This window comes from Rhinopithecus roxellana, chromosome 2, assembly GCF_007565055.1.
Source record: "Rhinopithecus roxellana isolate Shanxi Qingling chromosome 2, ASM756505v1, whole genome shotgun sequence".
Classification (NCBI taxonomy): Eukaryota; Metazoa; Chordata; class Mammalia; order Primates; family Cercopithecidae; genus Rhinopithecus; species Rhinopithecus roxellana.
Window position 1 is genome coordinate 107,676,807 of NC_044550.1, and position 18,961 is coordinate 107,695,767.

At 44.2% G+C, this 18,961-nt stretch overlaps 1 protein-coding gene across 3 annotated transcripts in view; it reads right to left on the reverse strand.

Annotated features, from left to right (window-relative positions):
• Window positions 1-18,961, reverse strand: part of FAM149A (family with sequence similarity 149 member A) — a 66,050-nt gene that overhangs the window by 23,263 nt on the left and 23,826 nt on the right. For 2 of the 3 annotated variants that reach the window (XM_030926278.1, XM_010377983.2), the window contains exons 1-3: window positions 7,224-7,480; window positions 2,647-2,757; window positions 2,234-2,366 (exon numbers count right to left, since the gene is read on the reverse strand). Coding sequence is in view for 1 of the 3 variants with exons in the window: in XM_030926287.1 (XP_030782147.1) it covers window positions 2,234-2,366; window positions 2,647-2,757 (244 nt within the window). In the remaining 2 variants the exon portion in view is untranslated. Of the gene's footprint in view, window positions 1-2,233; window positions 2,367-2,646; window positions 2,758-7,223; window positions 7,481-18,961 lie in introns of those variants that run through there. The other variant, XM_030926287.1, reaches the window with a different exon arrangement.

The window sequence follows — 18,961 nt, forward strand, 5'->3', positions numbered from 1 at the left end:
ACACACAGACACGCCCACATCTGTATGTCTGCACACACACACATGCCCACATCTGTATGTCTGCGCAGACACACCAACATCTGTATGTCTGCACACACATGCAGCCACGTGTCCCTCACAGAGCTGTGCCTGACACACCTAAGCACACCTGCAAAATACAAGATTTTTTTTTTCTTCTGGTGATACCACAGAAAAGAAAATTACTTTTGTAGAAAAGGTCACTAACCTCCTTAAATGAATGAACTGGAAAAATTTTTTTTAAATCCTTAGTTATCCTAAGAATATTAGGGTGAGACCCGAGTATTAATTTTTCCTCTGGCCTTAGGAGATTCTTACACTTGGCTGCAGTGAATCAGAGATGAGAAAACCTCTCAGCCTTCCTAGACGGTCTCATTGGGGAGGCAACTCTCCTGGACCTCTCAGAGCCAAGGCAGGATCCCGCCACAGAAATTTCTGGAGCACCAGAATTTCCACAGTTTCCAGGGCAAAGTGTGTATTTAGTCACACATATGTGTCCCCAGATGGTCAGTCCAGGTTGATTTTCACAGAATGCTATTTGTTATTTTCTGCATTAGCTCCTCTCTCAAATTGATAATAAACCAGATTCCCAGATTACAGGGGAGTTGAATTATTTCTTTTAAAATACAAAGAAAAGGAAAAACTAATAATAATATTTATCTCCCAGGAGGAGACTGGGTGGCTGGGGCATGGGAGAGGGCTCACTTTCATTTCTCTATCTTTTGCATTCCGTTGCTTTTGCAAATATTTCCCATCAAAAAGTAAATACATTTTTAAAAATTAAGATGAAAAGAAATTATAGGGTCTGGAGTATTTTTAATTCTATAAATGGAAGTTATGCGGATTTCCCTGGTAATTCCATTAAATGTTATACTAAAAGAATCCTAGAACTTGGACAGAGTAAAGCAGTGGTGCTCAGCCTTCTACCAAGGAAGGCGGGCTTGAGCGGCGGCGGTGAGTGGGCGTAAGGCTGAGGAAGGAGGCAGCTGCCCCTAAGTAAGGGAGTTGCGTGCGTGAAAAGTCCTCCTAGCAGTGCTGAGCTGAGTCCCTTCCAGACTCCCTCCGCTGCCCGCTCCCCTGAGAATCTCGGCTGTACAGCTGCAGACTGAAGCGGATTCACGTGTGCGGTGGGAGTGGGGAACCGCTTTTAAAGAAAGCAAAGAGGCCGGGCGTGGTGGCTCACACCTGTAATCCCAACACCTTGGGAGTCCAAGGCGGGCGGATCACAAGGTCAGGAGTTCGAAACCAGCCTGGCCAACATGGTGAAACACTATCTCTACTAAAAATACAAAAATTAGCTGGGCATGGTGGTGCGCACCTGTAATCCCAACTACAGGGGAGGCTGAGACAGGAGAATTGCTTGGACCTCGTCGGCGGAGGTTGCAGTGAGCCGAGATCACGCCACTGCACTTCAGCTTGGGGGACAGAGCGAGACTCTGTCTTTAAAAAAAAGAGAGAAAGAGAGAGAAAGAGAGGGGGGGAGAGAGAGAGAAAGAGAGGGGGAGAGAGAGAGAGAGAAGGGGGGGAGAGAGAGAGCAAGAGAAAGAAAAAAAAACCACCAGCATAAATGAGGTAAAACAGAACACCCAAGGTGCTGTAGCCAGGTGGGCCTCACAAAAGGAAGGCTGTGTCCCAGGATCCTCAGAGACCCCTGGAGGGAGGAGGAGGGAGGAGACTGTGGAGCCAGTGAGTTCCTGAGCAAGCTGGAGCAGTGGAAGCAGAGCTCACCCAGCCAGAATCCCAGGCTCACACAGGCAAAAGCAGTTCAGAGGCAACAACAGCTCTCCCAGGGATAGGAGGTGAAGGTGAAATATCCGACTGGGAACACTGGCAGGGAGTTCTCTAATCACAGTGGGCTGTCACAGCTTTTCCTTTTCCAACATTTTTTTCCTCTTCAAGTCCTGAATTTCTGGCCATGGATACCATCAAGAAGTCACCGGGAGCACACACCGGGACAGCCGGCTGCAGGGCGGAAACGAGAACACTGCGGGCAGCTGAGGCGGGGCCAGGAGGTCATGAGGGAGTTGCACTTTTCTCCACAGTTCGTGATCTATTATTTTCGCATGTAACATGTGCATGCTTTTACATGTATGTACATGTATGTATGCAACAGGTCATGCTTTTATAATTGGTTAAAAAAAATTTTGAATATAAGGAAGCAATTCTTCACTATACACTGTAATTACAAGATTATCCAAAATATTCTGAGACATACGTCATCTCTCCAGGAATAAATGGAGCCCCTCTCCGTGGACGAGCCGGTGGTAGAGCTCTGTGTGGCCGACCCAGACCAAGAGGTGTGGGCTCCTGTGGGTGTGCGGCTTCCGCTGGAGGACAAGGATGATTCGCTGCAGGAATGAACATGGGCAAAAAAATCACATTTGCTGGAAGGGCTTGGATGGCTAAGTGGCTTCACTTCTCTGAGCCTGCTTCCTCTTTCACTAAATAAATTTATTAATTAATTATTTTCACAGTATACTATTACAGTGTGATGTTTACAGTAGGTTAAAAATAAAACTGCATCTTACTTTTAGAAATTCATGGCCAGTCACTAATTTCCTTTCCCACATTTGTTACCGGCATTTTGTGATTTTGTAATCTGAAACAATGAACAAGGTGAATTCTTACCAGGTATATTTATCAATGGCTTTCTGCACATTTCTTGTAAAATGTGTAGGTAAAGGATCTTTACTTCTCACAGTAAAACTGTGCCTTCTAGGTCCTTCTGACAGTCCTCTTCTGGAAATAAAATAAAACATGAAAAGTCTCCCTAATGTAATAATATAGTTTTATTCATTAAGACTTTTAAAATTTCCTTTTTGTATAAAGTTGCTCCCCCTTCTTCTGCCACATCCCTCCAAACTCACCTGTGCATAAGCGGCGCACACACACACATCCCCCACATCCTCAAGAAACTGAGACTTAGGACCTTATCATTTTTAGTTTTCTTAAAATCAAGGTTGTCATTAACCTACACGCACCTTAATGTGAACTGAAGACAACATCAACTTTTTGTGACTTAGCCAGAGAAGTAAAAGTTGCCCCAAACAGTTCGCACTATTTCAGGGATGTCAGGTCCCAGCTGTCCCTGGACCAGGCCCCTTATACTTACAAAACCCAACCAGCCCTCCAGTAAAAAATCATTAATCTCATATTAAGAAGCACCAAATTCTTTAGACTCACTTAGAAGCCACACAGACATCTAACGCGCTTTAATTTACCATTGCTGTTTGTGGGTATACTGAGTTTTCAAGAGTTAGAAAACATTAAAATTTAATGAAGAACTAAAACAGAAGAAATATCTAGATGTTAAATAAACTATTAAGCCTAACTGGTGTAGCACAGTTCCTGTTAATCATTGAAATGTCCTTTCAGTGAACCACTTAAAACATTTACTTCCTCTATAGTCAAAATATCTTCCTGATGTTAAATAATCAACAACTTGTTTTTCAATAGAAATCTTATTTTTCTTTATAAATAAAATACATATTAACATAAGATACGGTAGTGAATTAGGAAAAACTTCAACTTTCAATATTTCTAATAAGGACACCACTCTAGCATGCATTTTTTAAAAGTTTGCTTTTGCTTCCAATTATAAGGCTACCTAATTGACCTTAGCTCACTGCAACCTCCGCCTCCTGGGTTCAAGCGATTCTCCTGTCTCAGCCTCCTACAGGCGCCTGCCACCACACCCAGCTAATTTTTGTACTTTTAGTAGAGACAGGGTTTCAACATGTTAGCCAGACTCGTCTTGAAATCCTAACCTCAAGTGATCTGCCCACCTCAGCCTCCCAAAGTGCTGGGATTACAGGCATGAGCCACCATACCCAGCCAACAAAGGGAATTTTTAAAACAAATTAATTACCATGTACTGATTAGCAAGAACATCTACCTTCCACAGATATGTCTCGTGCAAGAGAGAATAATAGAATTATATGATTTTTTTTTTTTTTTTTTTTTTTTTTGAGATGGAGTCTTGCTCTGTCACCCAGGCTGGAGTACAGAGGCAGGGTCTCAGCTCACTGCAAGCTCCGCCTCCCGGGTTCACGCCATTCTCCTGCCTCAGCCTCCCAAGTAGCTGGGACTACAGGCGCCCGCCACCTCGCCCGGCTAATTTTTTGTATTTTTAGTAGAGACGGGGTTTCACCGTGTTAGCCAGGATGGTCTCGATCTCCTGACCTCGTGATCCACCCGCCTCAGCCTCCCTAAGTACTGGGATTACAGGCGTGAGCCACTGTGCCCGGCCGAATTATATGATTTTCTTTTTTCTTCTCTTTGTTGCTTATGTATCTTACGGACAACCAGGTAACTCCGAGGATAAAGGTGTTAAAGAAAGGGCCCCAGAGAAAAGAACGAAGGGCATGTTCTAGGCTCACAAACTGCTTTACCTTTAGCTCTTTTCAGTTGCTTTCAAGCCATTCATTATTTCTTGACTCAATAACTTTTTAGGTGAATATACAAATACTAATGATAGAAAATAACAACTAAAAATTACATCAAATAGATTTGTTTTGAACACTAAAAAAAAACATACTGGTATATGAGTTAATATATGACTGAGAAATAATTTTAAAACCCAGCATAATGAATTAACTAAAACATTGCTCTTTTATGATACATATCTACAGAATAATAATAGGGGGTTCAAATTTGCTCTGCCACTGAGGCTTCAAGCAAGTTACTTTTCCTCTCCTGAATTCAGTGTCCACATCTGTAGATAAAGTATATGAAGTGTCTAATCAGTGCTAGATAAATCAGGTTTACCTGCTCACTGCTATTATGTTATTATTATTATTTGATACAGGGTCTTGCTCTGCTCCACAGGCTAGAGTGCAGTAGCAGGATCACAGCTCACTGTAATCTTGACCTCCAGGCCTCAAGCTATCCTCCCGCCTTCAGCCTCCCTAGTAGCTAGGACTACAGGTGTCTACCATCATGCGTGGCTAACTTTTTAATGTTTTGTAGAGATGGGGGTCTCACTATATTGCCCAGGCTGGTCTTGAACTCTTGGGCTCAAGTGATCCTCCTGCCTTGGCCTCCAAAACTGCTGGGACTACAGGCATGAGCCACCGCACCTGTCCTCTCACTGCTATTATCATCATCACATGCTGTTTTGTAAATAATTTTCTTCTTAATTTGAAAAGACCTTCTACCTTTTCCCCTGAAAAAGAGTGAATTTTCCTAGAGGTAAGAAATTATTCACTGAAACAAATTCTTATGCGTCCCTTTCTGAATCTATGAAGACGCATCTATGAAGATGCTGTGTTCTTGTTTCTTTGGACCTCCCACAGCATTTTGTATTAAACAGATCTTTTCACACTTTAACCTTTTGTTGTGACCTTGACACCTTATTCATCTTTTAATCTAAGCACCTGAAATAACACTCATCACACAAAAAATGCCCTCTGTTGAAAGAATCAACAGGCAAAGATGAAATTAGCAACTCAAATGCAGAACTCATTTCACTATAGAATTACTCTGAACGTTTATGCCTGAAACATAGGATTACACTGTGACCTGACATGAAAATATTCCCCAAATTCAAGACATTATTGCATAACGTTTTACTCGTTAAAAAGTCACAGCTCTTCTTTGAGCAGCTGATGTTCCCCCAAACAGTTTTCACCTCCAAATGGAGCGTCTGCTCTGCTCAAGACCACCTGTCCTGCTTCTAGCTCCTCCTCCGCCTTTTGTGCAACTTCAAAGCCAAATTCAGAAAGGGACGCATGAGAGTGTGTTTCCATGAATAATTTCTTCCTCTAGGAAAATTCACTCTTTTTCAGGGGAAAAGGTGGAAGGTCTTTTCAAATTAAGAAGAAAATTATTTACAAAACAGAGGAACTCATGTCTCTTCACATCACACCACATCCTTTCCAGGACCAGGCTTCCCACTGTCTTGGACGCAGAGCTGAGGCCAGGAGGTCTTGGGATGCAGGGCAGAAGGAAATGGGAAGCTGGGTAACAGTCACACCAATTAGTATGAATTAGATGCCTTAAAACTCCTCTACTCGACGCCATTTATCCTTTTTTCTTCTCTGCCCTTCCCCTCCGTGTCTCCTTTTGAGCAATTTCTTGAGCTTCAGAGTTCAGTGTAGTAACATACAAACTTGACCACACAATTCACAAAAAAACGAGGTGAACAGGAATTTAAGTCCATAACTCAATGATTCCCCAAGAGCACAAAGAAGATAGGGACGGGGTTTCTCCGAGGACCCAGGCCACTGACCAGCCTGTGTCTCCAGGACCGCAAGTTACTAACATCATGAATTAACAGCAGAGACTAAAAAATCCCTTTCTTTTCTTTTTCTTATTTTTTTTTTTTCTTTCACATCTTGTTTTGGTTCTTTGGTTTCTCTGTTCTCTAACCAAGGATTGTACTGGTCCTTCATGCATAACATTGAACCTCTTTAATCCCCTATAAACTACGCACTATTATATACGCTACACAGTCTAAGAAAGTGTACACAACTTACAGGATGCATCCTACAGGTGTTTTAAAACTTGAATGTGGTGGCATGCCTATGAAGCTTCTATACACAGACACGCAAGTTCTACACTAGTTCCTGTCCATACTGTTTAAATAGAGCAAGGCTGATGATTTGGGGACAGGTCTTCGTAGGGTGCACTGAAGTGCAGTCACTACACTAGACTGCACTCATTTGCTGGTGCATGGAGCTAAGGGTGAGTTCCAATCTCCACGACTCAGTTCCAGCTGTCAGGGAAATAACCATCTGGAGTTACTTTCGTAGGATGCTTCCTGACAGCCCACAAACCTCTGCCACACTGCTTTGTAGAAACTCTAATGTCAGTGACAGCGGCTTTCAAAATTGTCTATTCCTAGTTGACAGGACTGTCTGACATAAGCACTGTACTCTGAACAGGTTAAAATGCAGGTGGGTTTTTCAGGACGGGGTGGCACACAGGGGCACTCCAGGGTGGCCATGGGAAGCCGCTGCTCAACATGGAACGCTCACACCGCCCTGACCCAAGACCAGCAAGTCCCTGGAGCGACCGCGGTGACGGAGGAGTCCCCTTGGCGGGGAACACTTCTCCGCGTGAGCCATGCCCGGGGCAGGCCTGACGCTTCCCGAGCGCCGGCAGGGAAGCCCGGGCCAGACGCAGCCGGCCCGAGGGCAGAGAACACCGCGCACATCGCCCGCAGAGCGGCCAGAAGGCGAGCCCCGCTGCCGCATGAGACTCACCCGATCACGATCAGCCCCGGGCCTGTGCTCGCGACTCCCGCGCCGGGCTCCGCGCTAGGCTCAGGCACGGTCAGGCAGAGGCACCGCGCGCGGGCCCCACGCGGACAGCCGGTCACGCGACCCCGCCACCGCCGCAACCCCGGGGCCGGGGCTCCCCGCTGGCCCAAGCCCGCGCCCGCCGCGCCGCTGGCCCAGCTCGGGCGGCCCGGGCGCGCCCGGGGTCCGCGAGGCTCGCGCGCCCCTTCCCTCTCCAGATCCTCCGCCCAGCCCGCGCTGGCGCCGCCTCCCCTCCTCCTCCCTGCACTGCGCCCTCGCCCGCCGGCCCGCTAATCCGGGCCGCGCCTGTCCATCCCGGCTCTGGGCCCCACGCCGACCTCCACGAAAGCGCGCCTTCCCCGCTCCCTGCCGGGCCGGCTCACTCCGCGCACCGCACGGCCTCCCTACTCCTTCCCGGGTCTCTGCGGCCGGGGGCTGTGCAGACTGGTGCTGGCTGCCCTTCCCTCTTCCAAATCGGATTTTAATTCACCAGAAGAATGCAGAAAACCACTGGCCCATCTCGCCTATCCCCGCCCTATCAAAGGGTGCGGACACTGGACTGGGGTGGGGAGTGGGCAAATGAGGTTTAAGAGCTGAAGCCCCGGATCTAGTCCATGCGAGAACCATTACTCCATCAACAGGAACGCTAGATCTAAGCATGCATAATAAGGCGTGGACCCTGCCACGTCCGTCCTGCCGGCTCACACAACCCGGTGCATTTCCTGCACCCCCAGAGCATGCCTGCCGCTTGCGTTAACATATGCTCGTTTCAGTGTTCGAGGCCCAGGATTACACCAGGAGCAGAGCAGCTGGACTCTCTCCTGTGAGCTGGTGAAACTGCTAAACCGTCATTTTCACATGCTAAGGGAAGTAGGGATGAGGACCGCGGAGGTGAACTACATCTTCCAACCTGAGTGTCAGAAGGTGGCCGCTGCACGACAGGGATTTTAGTAATGACAATTAGTGCACTGGGTGCCGCCGGTATAACACTCCTCTGTCCTGCCATAGCCAGTCTCTTTTGAGAGCTGAGGCCATCTAAGTTTCAACAGGTACAAACAATTTCTCCTGCCCAGTATCCTGCATTTACAGAGGTAAACCATGTCTTTCCGAGTTTTTAGTAAAAAGCCCAGTTTATTTCTGATGGACCACCCTAGCACGGTGACAAGAAATCACTACCAATAACAAAAACATTAGTCTGGCCAGGGTGGCTCACGCCTGTAATCCCAGCACTTTGGAAGGCTGAGGTGGGTGGATCACTTGAGATCAGGAGTTCAAGACCAGCCTGGCCAACATGGTGAAACCGTCTCTACCAAAAATACAAAAATTAGCTGGGTGTGGTGGTGCGCGCCTGTAGTCCCAGCTACTCAGGAGGCTGAGGCACGAGAATCACTTCAACCTGGGAGGCGGAGATCGCCCCACTGCACTCCAGGCTGGGCGACAGAGGGAGCCTCCATCTCAAAAAAACAAACAAAAACAAAACAGTAATCCATTGTTGAACTAAGGACACTGGGATCCTCCCCACTTTTGTAAAAGTGGTAAGTGGTTATAAATTATAAAATTAATGACATTTTAAATCCTGATACATGTATATTTGTATATATGTGATATGTGCATATGTGTATCCATATCTATCAGGAAGACTGACGGTATCTTAAGTCCACACAGACCTGCTGGTATTATTTATATTGCCAGGGGCGGGAGGATGGACATGCCAGGGTAACAAAAGAAAGGAGCCTGGTGTGATGGCTCCCACCTGTAACCACAGCGTTTTGAGAGGCCAAGATGGGAGGATCACTAGAGCCCAGGAGTTCAAGACCAGCCTGGACAAGAGAGCAAGACTCTCTCAAAAAAAAAAAAAAAAAAAAAAAAGTAAAAATCGAACACAAAGTCATTTAAGATCCAAACATATGCTAGCTGCTTTTACTTTTTATATATTTTACATATATTCTTACATATATTATTTTACATGTATTATTTAACACCCATAGTAGGTAGACACTATTACAATTTTGTTGATAAAAATACTGATGACAGAGACCTTAAGTAACATGTTCGAGGTCACACAGCTAGAATGTGTGTGAATGTGTCCCAGATATCTGTCACCCCATAACAAACTACCCCCAAACGTAGATTAAATCAACAGTCATGTTGTTATGCTCATAATCCACAGAATTCAGGAATTCCGGCAGGTTGAGTGTTTCTTCTGCTCCATGTGGGGTCGCTCAGTGGCATACAGGTGGAGGGTGGCCTGGTCTGGAGGCTCTAAGAAGGCTTCGCTCACGTGTCTACACCACGCAGTGGGTGGTGGCTGGAAGCCTGGGCTCAGTTGAGCCCTCTCTCATGCAGCCTCAACACTTCTCCGAGTGGTCCCTCCAGTGAGGTCGTCAGAATTTCTACATGGTGGCTTAGGGCTCCAAGAAAGCAAGGCAGAAGCTGTCAGCTCTATTCAAGGCTGCAACTGGCAGTGTCACCTCCACTGTACTCCATAATCAAAGCAGTCTCAGAATGAAAGAGTTGGAAAATAGACCCCTGCTCTCAATGGGAAGAATCTACAGCCCTCTTTAATCTGCCATAACCCTCCTCTGGCCACAGGTCATTTACACATGCATGATACACTCAGCTCTTTCAAGATGCTCGGAAGTTTCGTCATCGAAAGCATATCCACCTGCAGATGAGGCTTCTTCTTGGGGTATTTGCCTTACATCTGAAGACCTGCGAACTAAAGAGAAAAGGCAGCAGCCTTCTCCACACCCAACCGACAATGGTGAGACAGAGCCAGGACAGCGCCAAGTGGGCACCTGTCCAACAGGAGAGGCGGCAGAGTCAGGCAACGGCCACTGCGGGTTCCAGCAGGCTCCTGCTGCCTTGCCTTGAGAAGGACTTGCTTCTGCTGCCTGACCTTCTCCCCAGCCCTTAGCTCTGTCCTGTGGGCTCTTGCTTCTTCCCTCCAAGACTTCCTCAGGAAAAGAAATGGCCTAGGTTTGCAACTGAGTAGCCTCTCAGCCTGCTTTCTTCCAGGGAAGGCTGGGGAAGGGGGTCCAAAAGTCTGCAGCCTCTTTTAGTTCAAGCCAGTGGCGCTTCCATCACTCTGCCAATGTAGTTATCTTATGAACCCTGTGGGCTTCTTTGAGTTTTATCAGAGTTCACCCCATCCATGAGTCACAAATCACACTGACCTTCCTGAGATGGGCCCTTGATCCCCCTTTGAGACTGCCGGGGGACAATTCTCTTATGCTTTTTTAAAGCCCTAGTGTTTATCTTGGGGATCTATGAGATACCCCTAAGTCTGATGTCTTAATAAGCCAAACCTTTGATTTCACCTTTGCCCCTGCCTAGGATTTGATTTTCGCACAGGAGGCCATTTTTCAGTTTTGCCCAGAGAGATTGTGATGGTCAAAGTTGCACAAACCCAGCAAGTCTTGACTTACATTTCCTACGACTTCTGTTCAAAACCTGAACAGTTCCTTAATTCATTTGTCTCCTCTCTCAAATTTCAAAACCTAAAGCTATGTTGCTTAAGATTAAAGTGATAAAATCTTCACGTTGGATTGGTTTAGACCACCACTGCCCAGTAGAAATATAATGTGAATACATACAATTTTAAATTTTCTAGTGTCCACATTTATAAAGTGAAAGAAACAGGTACAATTTTAATGATATATTTTATTTACTCTAATATAAAATATTATCATTTCAGCATGTAATCAGTATAAAACTTAGTAATTAGATATTTTTAGTTTTTTTGTACTGAGTTTTGAAATCCTGTGTGTAGTTTACACTGATAACATATTTCATGCATCCAACAAGGTCTAATATCCAGTATCTATAAGGAACTTAAAAACATATTTGCAAGAAAAAAACAACCCCAAAAACAAGTGGGCAAATGACATGAACAGACACTTTCAAAAGAAGACATACATGTGGCCAACAATCATATAAAACAAAGTTCAACAGTCACTTATCATTAGAGGAGCGCAAATCTAAGCCACAGGGAGATGCCATCTCACATTGGTTAGAACGGCTATTCTTAAAAAGCCAAAAATAACAGATGCCGGCAAGCTGGATCAGAACTACTTCACTGGTTCTCCTGGATCTCCAACTTGGCCATTCACCGTGAAGGCCTTGTGACTTGTCAGCCTCCATAATCAATGAGCTAAGTCCTTGTAATAAATCTCTTTATACAGATATATATACATATAGATGTAGACATGTATCTCCTATTGCTTCTGTTTCTCTGGAGAACCTAATACAATGTTACCTGTACTTAGTCCATATGATTTTCCATCTTTCATTGATTATTTGAACCCTAATTGAGTACTGAAAAGTATATAACTATTTCTATCTTATTGTTTAAGTGTTTTACATTTTAATGCCAGGGGCCCTGGGATCAGTAATTATAATCATTAAATGGGAAACCTCAATTCCTGAAATAATAGGATCTGCCTTAGCCTACACTTTGGCAAATTCATTAGGATAAAATAAAATGGTATAGGCCAGGCACAGTGGCTCAGCACTTTGGGACGCCAAAGTGGGAGGATCTCTTGAGCTCAGGAGTTCAAGACAAGCCTGGGCAACATAATGAGACTTTGTTTCTACAAAAAAAATAAAAATAAAAATAAGCTGGGTGTGTTCACACGGATCTGTAGTCCCAGCTACTCGGAAGGCTGAAGTGGGAGGATCGCTTAGAGCCCAGGAGATGGAGGCTGCAGTAAGCTGTGATTAAACCACTGTAGTCCAATCTGGGTGACAAAGCAAGACACTGTCTCAAAAAATAAAAATAAAAAGTGGTATATGTGATTATGTGATCACCCTCTGAAAATATTTAATTAGTAATATAAGATATAAAATTATTGCAAAAATTATAAGTAACATTTAACTCCTCTAAAAATTGACCTGATTTCACATGCTAGCTCTGTCTTGCCCTAGCCATGCAATGCTGAGCTGACAACTTAATGCTTTGAGCAGAAATTAGCTAAAACAAGGCTAATATTAGTCTTTCTCATAGAGTTGTGTGAATTAGAGACAAATTTTGGATAGTGCATATAGATACATAATAAATTGTAAATTATTCCATTTTTCAGCATTTAAAGCATTGATTGGAAAGTGCATATAGATACATAACAAATTGTAAATAATTCTTTTTTCAGCATTTAAAGCATTGAGTTACTTAAAGTGAGTGTTTTTTTTTTTTTAAGTTAGATAGAGTATGAATCAGTTCATTTTAATATTATGCACTATGACATACAAAAGTTACATATAATCTTTGACATTTATCCAGTACGAGCAGTCCTGGCTTCACATGGCTATCATGTAAACGGAAACTTGTACATATCAGAACTGTGTCCCTGCTTTGCAAATACATACATGTATAGACAACTATGTCATCTCTCTATCCCACAGAGCTGTCTCCAGTAGCAATGAACATCTCCAGTGCCTAGGTCTTAGTCCCTAACACTGTCCTAGTCCATTTGGGCTGCTATCACAAAATACCATAGACTGGGTGATTTATCAACAATAGAAATGTATTAGGTTGATGCAAAAGTAACTGTGGTTTTTGCCACGACCTGTTTCCCACAGTGTGAAGGCTGGGAAGTCCCAGAACAAGGTGGCAGCAGAGTCAGTGTCTGGTGCCGGCTCCGTGCTTCCTAGATGGTGCTCTCCAGCTGTGTCTTCACATGACCGCAAGGTGAAGAAGCCCCCAGGGCCTCTTTTATAAGGGCACAAATCCCGTCATGAGGGCTTCGCAATCATGACCTAATCGCCTCCTAGAGGCCCCAGCTTTGGTACCAGTTCATTGGAGATAAGATTTCAACCTAGGAATTTTGGGGGATACAAACATTCAGACCACAGCAAATACCATTCCCCAACAGAGGGACCAGGGCTCCTTGGAGAAGTGGCCGATCTGGGGGCTGAGGCAGGGAAATATGAAATGGACCTGGAGCATCCTGTCCTGCCAGACGGTAGGAAAGTACTCAAAAAACAAAAACAACAGAATGAGAGCATGTCACAGGAGCCAACCCGAAAGAGCCCCAAATGGTAAAGCTGGAACAACCTGAGTAACAAAATAAATCATGTGCTATCAGATTATAACTGAAGTACAAAATACATTTCCATGAGCCCATATTGATAGAAATAAACAAATAAATAAATAAATGGGGAGAAGAGTTGAATTTCCCGCAGAACAACTTTCCCCAGTGGTGTGTGTCTCCCCTTCCAGGAGGCTGGTGTCATACCTTCTTCTCCCAACTGGAGTGGGGCTTGACTCCAAGAGTGCAGTATGGAAATGGGGGTTGACTTCCCAGGGGAGCAACCTGACAAGCACTCCCGGAGCCAGGTGGTCAAGGCTGGCACCACCTGTGATGCGTCATGTTGACACGCGCCCTTGCGATGAGGCGATGAGAACGGCACTTCCCTTATGTGGCCTTCCTCCCCAAACCCATAACCCCAGTCTCACCATGATAAAAACACAAGGGGAACCCCAGTGGAGCGGCCTTCTACAAAACACACGACCAGTGCTCCCCTAAACTGTCGTGGTCATCAAAACAAGAAAGTCTGAGAAACTGTCTCGGACCAGAGGACGCTGAGGAGACGTGACAACTGTGATGCCAAGTGGACCCTGGAGGAGAGGAACGGCACGGGGAAAACTGGTGGTGACGGTTAATACTAGTTTAGCGGGCCGGGCACGGTGGCTCAAGCCTGTCATCCCAGCACTTTGGGAGGCCGAGACGGGCGGATCACGAGGTCAGGAGATCGAGACCATCCTGGCTAACGCGGTGAAACCCCGTCTCTACTAAAAAATACAAAAAACTAGCCGGGCGAGGTGGCGGCGCCTGTAGTCCCAGCTACTCGGGAGGCTGAGGCAGGAGAATGGCGGGAACCCGGGAGGCGGAGCTTGCAGTGAGCCCAGATGGCGCCACTCACTCCCGCCTGGGCGACAGGGCGAGACTCCGTCTCAAAAAATAAATAATAATAATAATAAACTAGCCAGATGAGATGGTATATGACTGCAAACCTAGCTTTTTGTCGAAGGCTGAGGTGGGAGGATTGCTTGAACCCGGGAGGCGGAGCTTGCAGTGAGCTGAGATCCGGCCACTGCACTCCAGCCTGGGCGACAGAGCGAGACTCTGTCTCAAAAAAAAAAAAATACTAGTTTAGTGGACTCTGCGTGAAGGAGATGACCCTCCATCATGTGGGTCGACCTCATCCAATCTCTGCAATCCTCTGCTTCACTATCTGCAAATTCACCTATTTGCTAAAATATAATTATAACCCCCAAAATAACGTCACCTCTGCAGATTTTGGACTTACCAAGCCTCCACAATCATGTAAGCCAATTTTTAAAAAATCTGTCTCCCTCTTCATACACGCAAACACACACGCACACACACACACTCACTCACCAACTCATCCTGTCTGATCTGCTTCTCTGAAAAACCCTGAAGAATACTCTGGCGAAATGTGAATAAATGTGGAGTTTAGTTAATGGTAATAGATTGATACTGGTTCATTAGTTGTGGCATGTGTACCAGAATAATAGGGAGCTGCTTTTCTGTCAACCTAAAACGCTCTAAAATAAAAAGTCTGTTTTAAAAATGCTTGCGTTAACCTTCTCTATACATTTAAATATATTTTACAAGTTAGTAACTTCCTTCAGAGAAGACTAATAAAACAATATCATGTTTTATTATTTTAGTGGGAAGAGTATAAAAATCTTAGAAAGTGCTAAGTAAACTATGAAGTCCACAGCTTATATAAAATTATAGAAAAATATAGGTTATTTAATGTTTAAAAATTACCTAAGTGGTGATATTTATAAGTACATTGTTTTAAATGAGTCCAGGAAATTGCAATAAATAAATATGATATTAAATGATAACAGAATTTTCTTTTATGAGAATGTTCTAGGAATCGCCTATGTAAACCAAGATACAGCTCTAAATGGGGACTGAAAGGCTGGCATGCAATATTGCCAGAGAGCCACCAGAGGTCAACATTTCCCCTCTTTCATCACTATAAAAAAAAAAAAAAAAAAAAAAAATCCTTGCCCAGATTTTAATACTTTATGGGTTTTTTTTTGTTTGTTTTTTGTTTGTTTTTGTTTTTCTTTCAAGATTTAGGGTTTGCTGAATTTTCATTCCAGAATAGAGGAGGAATCCTGTTTAAATCAGAAGTCGCCATTTCAGTGAACAGGAGCTGGTGCACGCAGCCAACAGAAAGTGCCATGATGTGAAGGAGCACGAGGCATAGGGGATGCTTTTGCTCTGACAAGCACTTAGGCCAGAGACCAATGCACCTCACTCGCAAACCTCACAACCACCACATGAGCAAAACCTTCAGCCACCTGAAAGGTGGCTACCCTTTTATACAGAAAAAAAAAAAAAAAAAAAAAAAAAAAAAAAAAAACCAAGAGGGTCAGCAACATCTGGTAAACTCCCAAAGGTACACGGCTTTATCCAGATCAGTCCAGTCTGTCTTTAGAAGTTTAGCTTTCAAAGATTCATCTCAAATCCAATTTGCTGATTTCTGTTAAAGTTCCTTTCATTATTGGTCTATTTTAAACCAACAAATACGTTCCACCATAGGATCCAGCTAACATTTCTTGAATATGTACCACATGCCCAGCCCTGTTTTAAGCACTTGAGAGACAGAAAGAGAGATCGATCGATCGATCAGTGTATTTGAGCTTCACAATCATTCTTTGAAGGGGGCACTACTGTTAGTGCCATTCTGCCAGTGAGAAAACTCGGGCACAGAGAAGTGAACGGAAAGGCAGAGCCACCTTCTTAGGCTGTGGCAGCCTGGTTTGTTGAGCACCCCACCTCCAGCCCTGCAGGGCACACCCCCACAGCTCTCTACAAATCATACAGAGACGCTAAAGCTCCGATACATGGCCAAGACAACCAGGACTTTTTAAAATTGCTATGAATGTTGTATCTGAAAGAGAAGATGAAAAATACTTAGACTTTTAATATGAAGAGTGTAAAAAGCATAGAAAGTCCTATGCAATCAATGAGGTCCACAAGCTTAGAGAAAATTATAGAAGAATATAGAATAAGTACATTATTCAAAATGAAATACCTAAGTTCTGAAACCCAACTTTTTAAAATAAGTGCTAAAAATTTATCACGGAGAGTAACTATTAGGCAGAATCATATGAAATTGTCCATATTGTACTATTTTGAACCAGAGAAACAGAAATTTCATTGTTTCAACCTAATATATTGAACAAATGGGTTCAATGACATTAATATCCAATTTTTTTCTTACTTTTACACATTTGTTTACCATACTTAGTATAAAGTTTAAAAAGAATAATCTAAAAACTGTTTTACAAAAATTTTGATAATTAAACAGTCTTTCAAAATAAAAATGACTATCCAAATATATTCTATGAAGAGTTTGATTGGGCAAACTGCAACACCAATAAGGCCAAATTTTCCTAAAATGTGTTTTTTGATGTTTATTCTTTTAAATAGCACAGCAGAAAACAAAGACTTCACAGTAATTGCTAGACCACTATTGTATGTTATATTTCATGTAACTGAAATATTAAGATGCAATTGATCCTTCTTATTCTCTGGTTCACTCTCTGCAAATTCACCTACTTGCTAAAATATATCTGTAAGCCCCAAATCCACACGCGTGGTGCCTCCGTGCCCCTCCGCACACGTGCAGAAGGCAGACACATCTGAGTGTCTTCAGCTGCATGCTCCCCACTGCGGTCACACAAGGCGACCCTGCCTTGTTTCAGCTCTCACACTGTAAACAAGTGTGCACTTTTGTGGGTCTATTCAGTGCTGTCACAGGTTTTCCAAACTGTCGTGCTTTTTTTTTGGTGATCTGGCTGTGTCAAGTGGTCCTGCGGAGTGTTGTGTTAAAGCTATTAAGTGTTCCTAAGTGCCAGAAGACCGTGGTGTGCCCTGGGAAGGAAATATGTATGTTGATCAGCTTTCAGGCACGAGGTATAGACAGTACTGTCGGTGAGTTCAATGTTAGCAAGTCACCACTATATATTAAACCAGGTGTCTTTAAACAGGAACACACATTAGACAAGATCAGGTATTGATCAGCTGACAAAAATGTTGAGACTGGAGACTCACAGGAAGCTAACCCTGTATTTCCTCTACAGTATGGTTCAGTATTCACTACATCATGGTTTCTGGTGACTTCACAGACCATGACCACCAGGCATAATGAGAACTGATGATTACCTCTACCACCACTCATATTTATGTGACATGACGATACAACGTCTTCAGAAATCTATTACTAAATTTCAAGACATACAGATGGAATTTCAGAACATTAGAATTGGGAGATTGCATGGGTTTTATGTTTAATACACAATCTAAAGTAAAAAATGTGAGTGTAGAGGCAAAGGGGTGGTGCCTGCTGTCTTATGTCTGCACTGCAGTTTGCTTGCCAGATCAGAATCAAATCCAGTGGTTCTCAAAAGGTAACATGCAGCAGAATCTCCAGTGCTCGTAAAAACCCAAGTTGCTGGGCCCCACCCCAGTCTCTGGTGCAGCAAGTCTGCAGTGAGAATGTGGATTTCTCAGGATCCCACGTGCTGCTGGTACTGCTGGCCCAGGATGGCACTCCGAGAGCCACCGCCCTGATTCATCTGTTATACATTCTATCCTCCCAACCCATTCCCACCTAAAAAATTGCTTGAGCCCGAAACTGTGTCATATTGAATTGTGTCACCCCAGCCTCAGCACACCTTTAATCGATGTTTGAAGGAGTAGAGGAACTCATCAAAGCAGCCTTCCTATTCCAGAGAAGAGACTGTGAGGTCTCAGAAGGGCAGGCCTTGGTGCTTGGTGAAGACCAGGGACCAGAACCCAGATCCCTGCACACCTGCAGCACACGAAGTGGCTAGGCTTTCCCTCGACAGCCTTAATTCTAAGTAAATCCTGTTCCATCTTTGGGTGGGAACACTGGCAGAACACCCTTTCTAAATGCAAAACACCAAAACTGTCAGATTCTAGGGCAGTGCAGGATGCCCAGGGAAAACTGAGGTCTGACTAAAGAAGACACTTGGGAGAGCACAGAGGTTCCTCTTTACTTGGTGCTCCAGGGCTCTCAGCTGACCAAAGCCGAAAGGAGAACTCAGGCTGCCAGACACTCTCAGGATGACTGTGTTCTCACTGTCTTTCTCCTGCACCTAAAAAAGAGGCTCTTCTTCCTCTCCCTGCTGCAGCGCTTAGTACAGAGTCAGGCATGAACACGCTTCACATCCGGCTTTCTTCCTATTTGAGACCCAGGAAGATACCAGTCTAAAATGTTGCAAAAGAAGAAAATAAAGATCATAATTGCTCAGGTTTAATCTCTGAGGCTGGGATGCGTCTATCTTCAACAGCATCTCACAGTGCTATCTGGAAGCCCTTGCCAAAAAATGTAAAAAGATCAGTCCTCCATTTCAAACTCATTAGAGTGGCTGTTTAAAAAGAAAGAAAGAAAATAAGTTTTGGTGAAGACATAGAGAAATGGGAATCCTCATGAATCACCAGTGGAAACGTAAAACAGTGCAGCTACTAGGAAAAAATCATTTGGTGATTCCTCAAAAAGTGAAATGTAAAATTACCCTACAATCCAGCAGTCCCACTTCTTGGTATATACTGAAAGAATTAAAAGCAGGGACATAGGCCAGGTGCAGTGGCTCATGCCTGTAATCCCAACACTTTGGGAGGCTGAGGTGG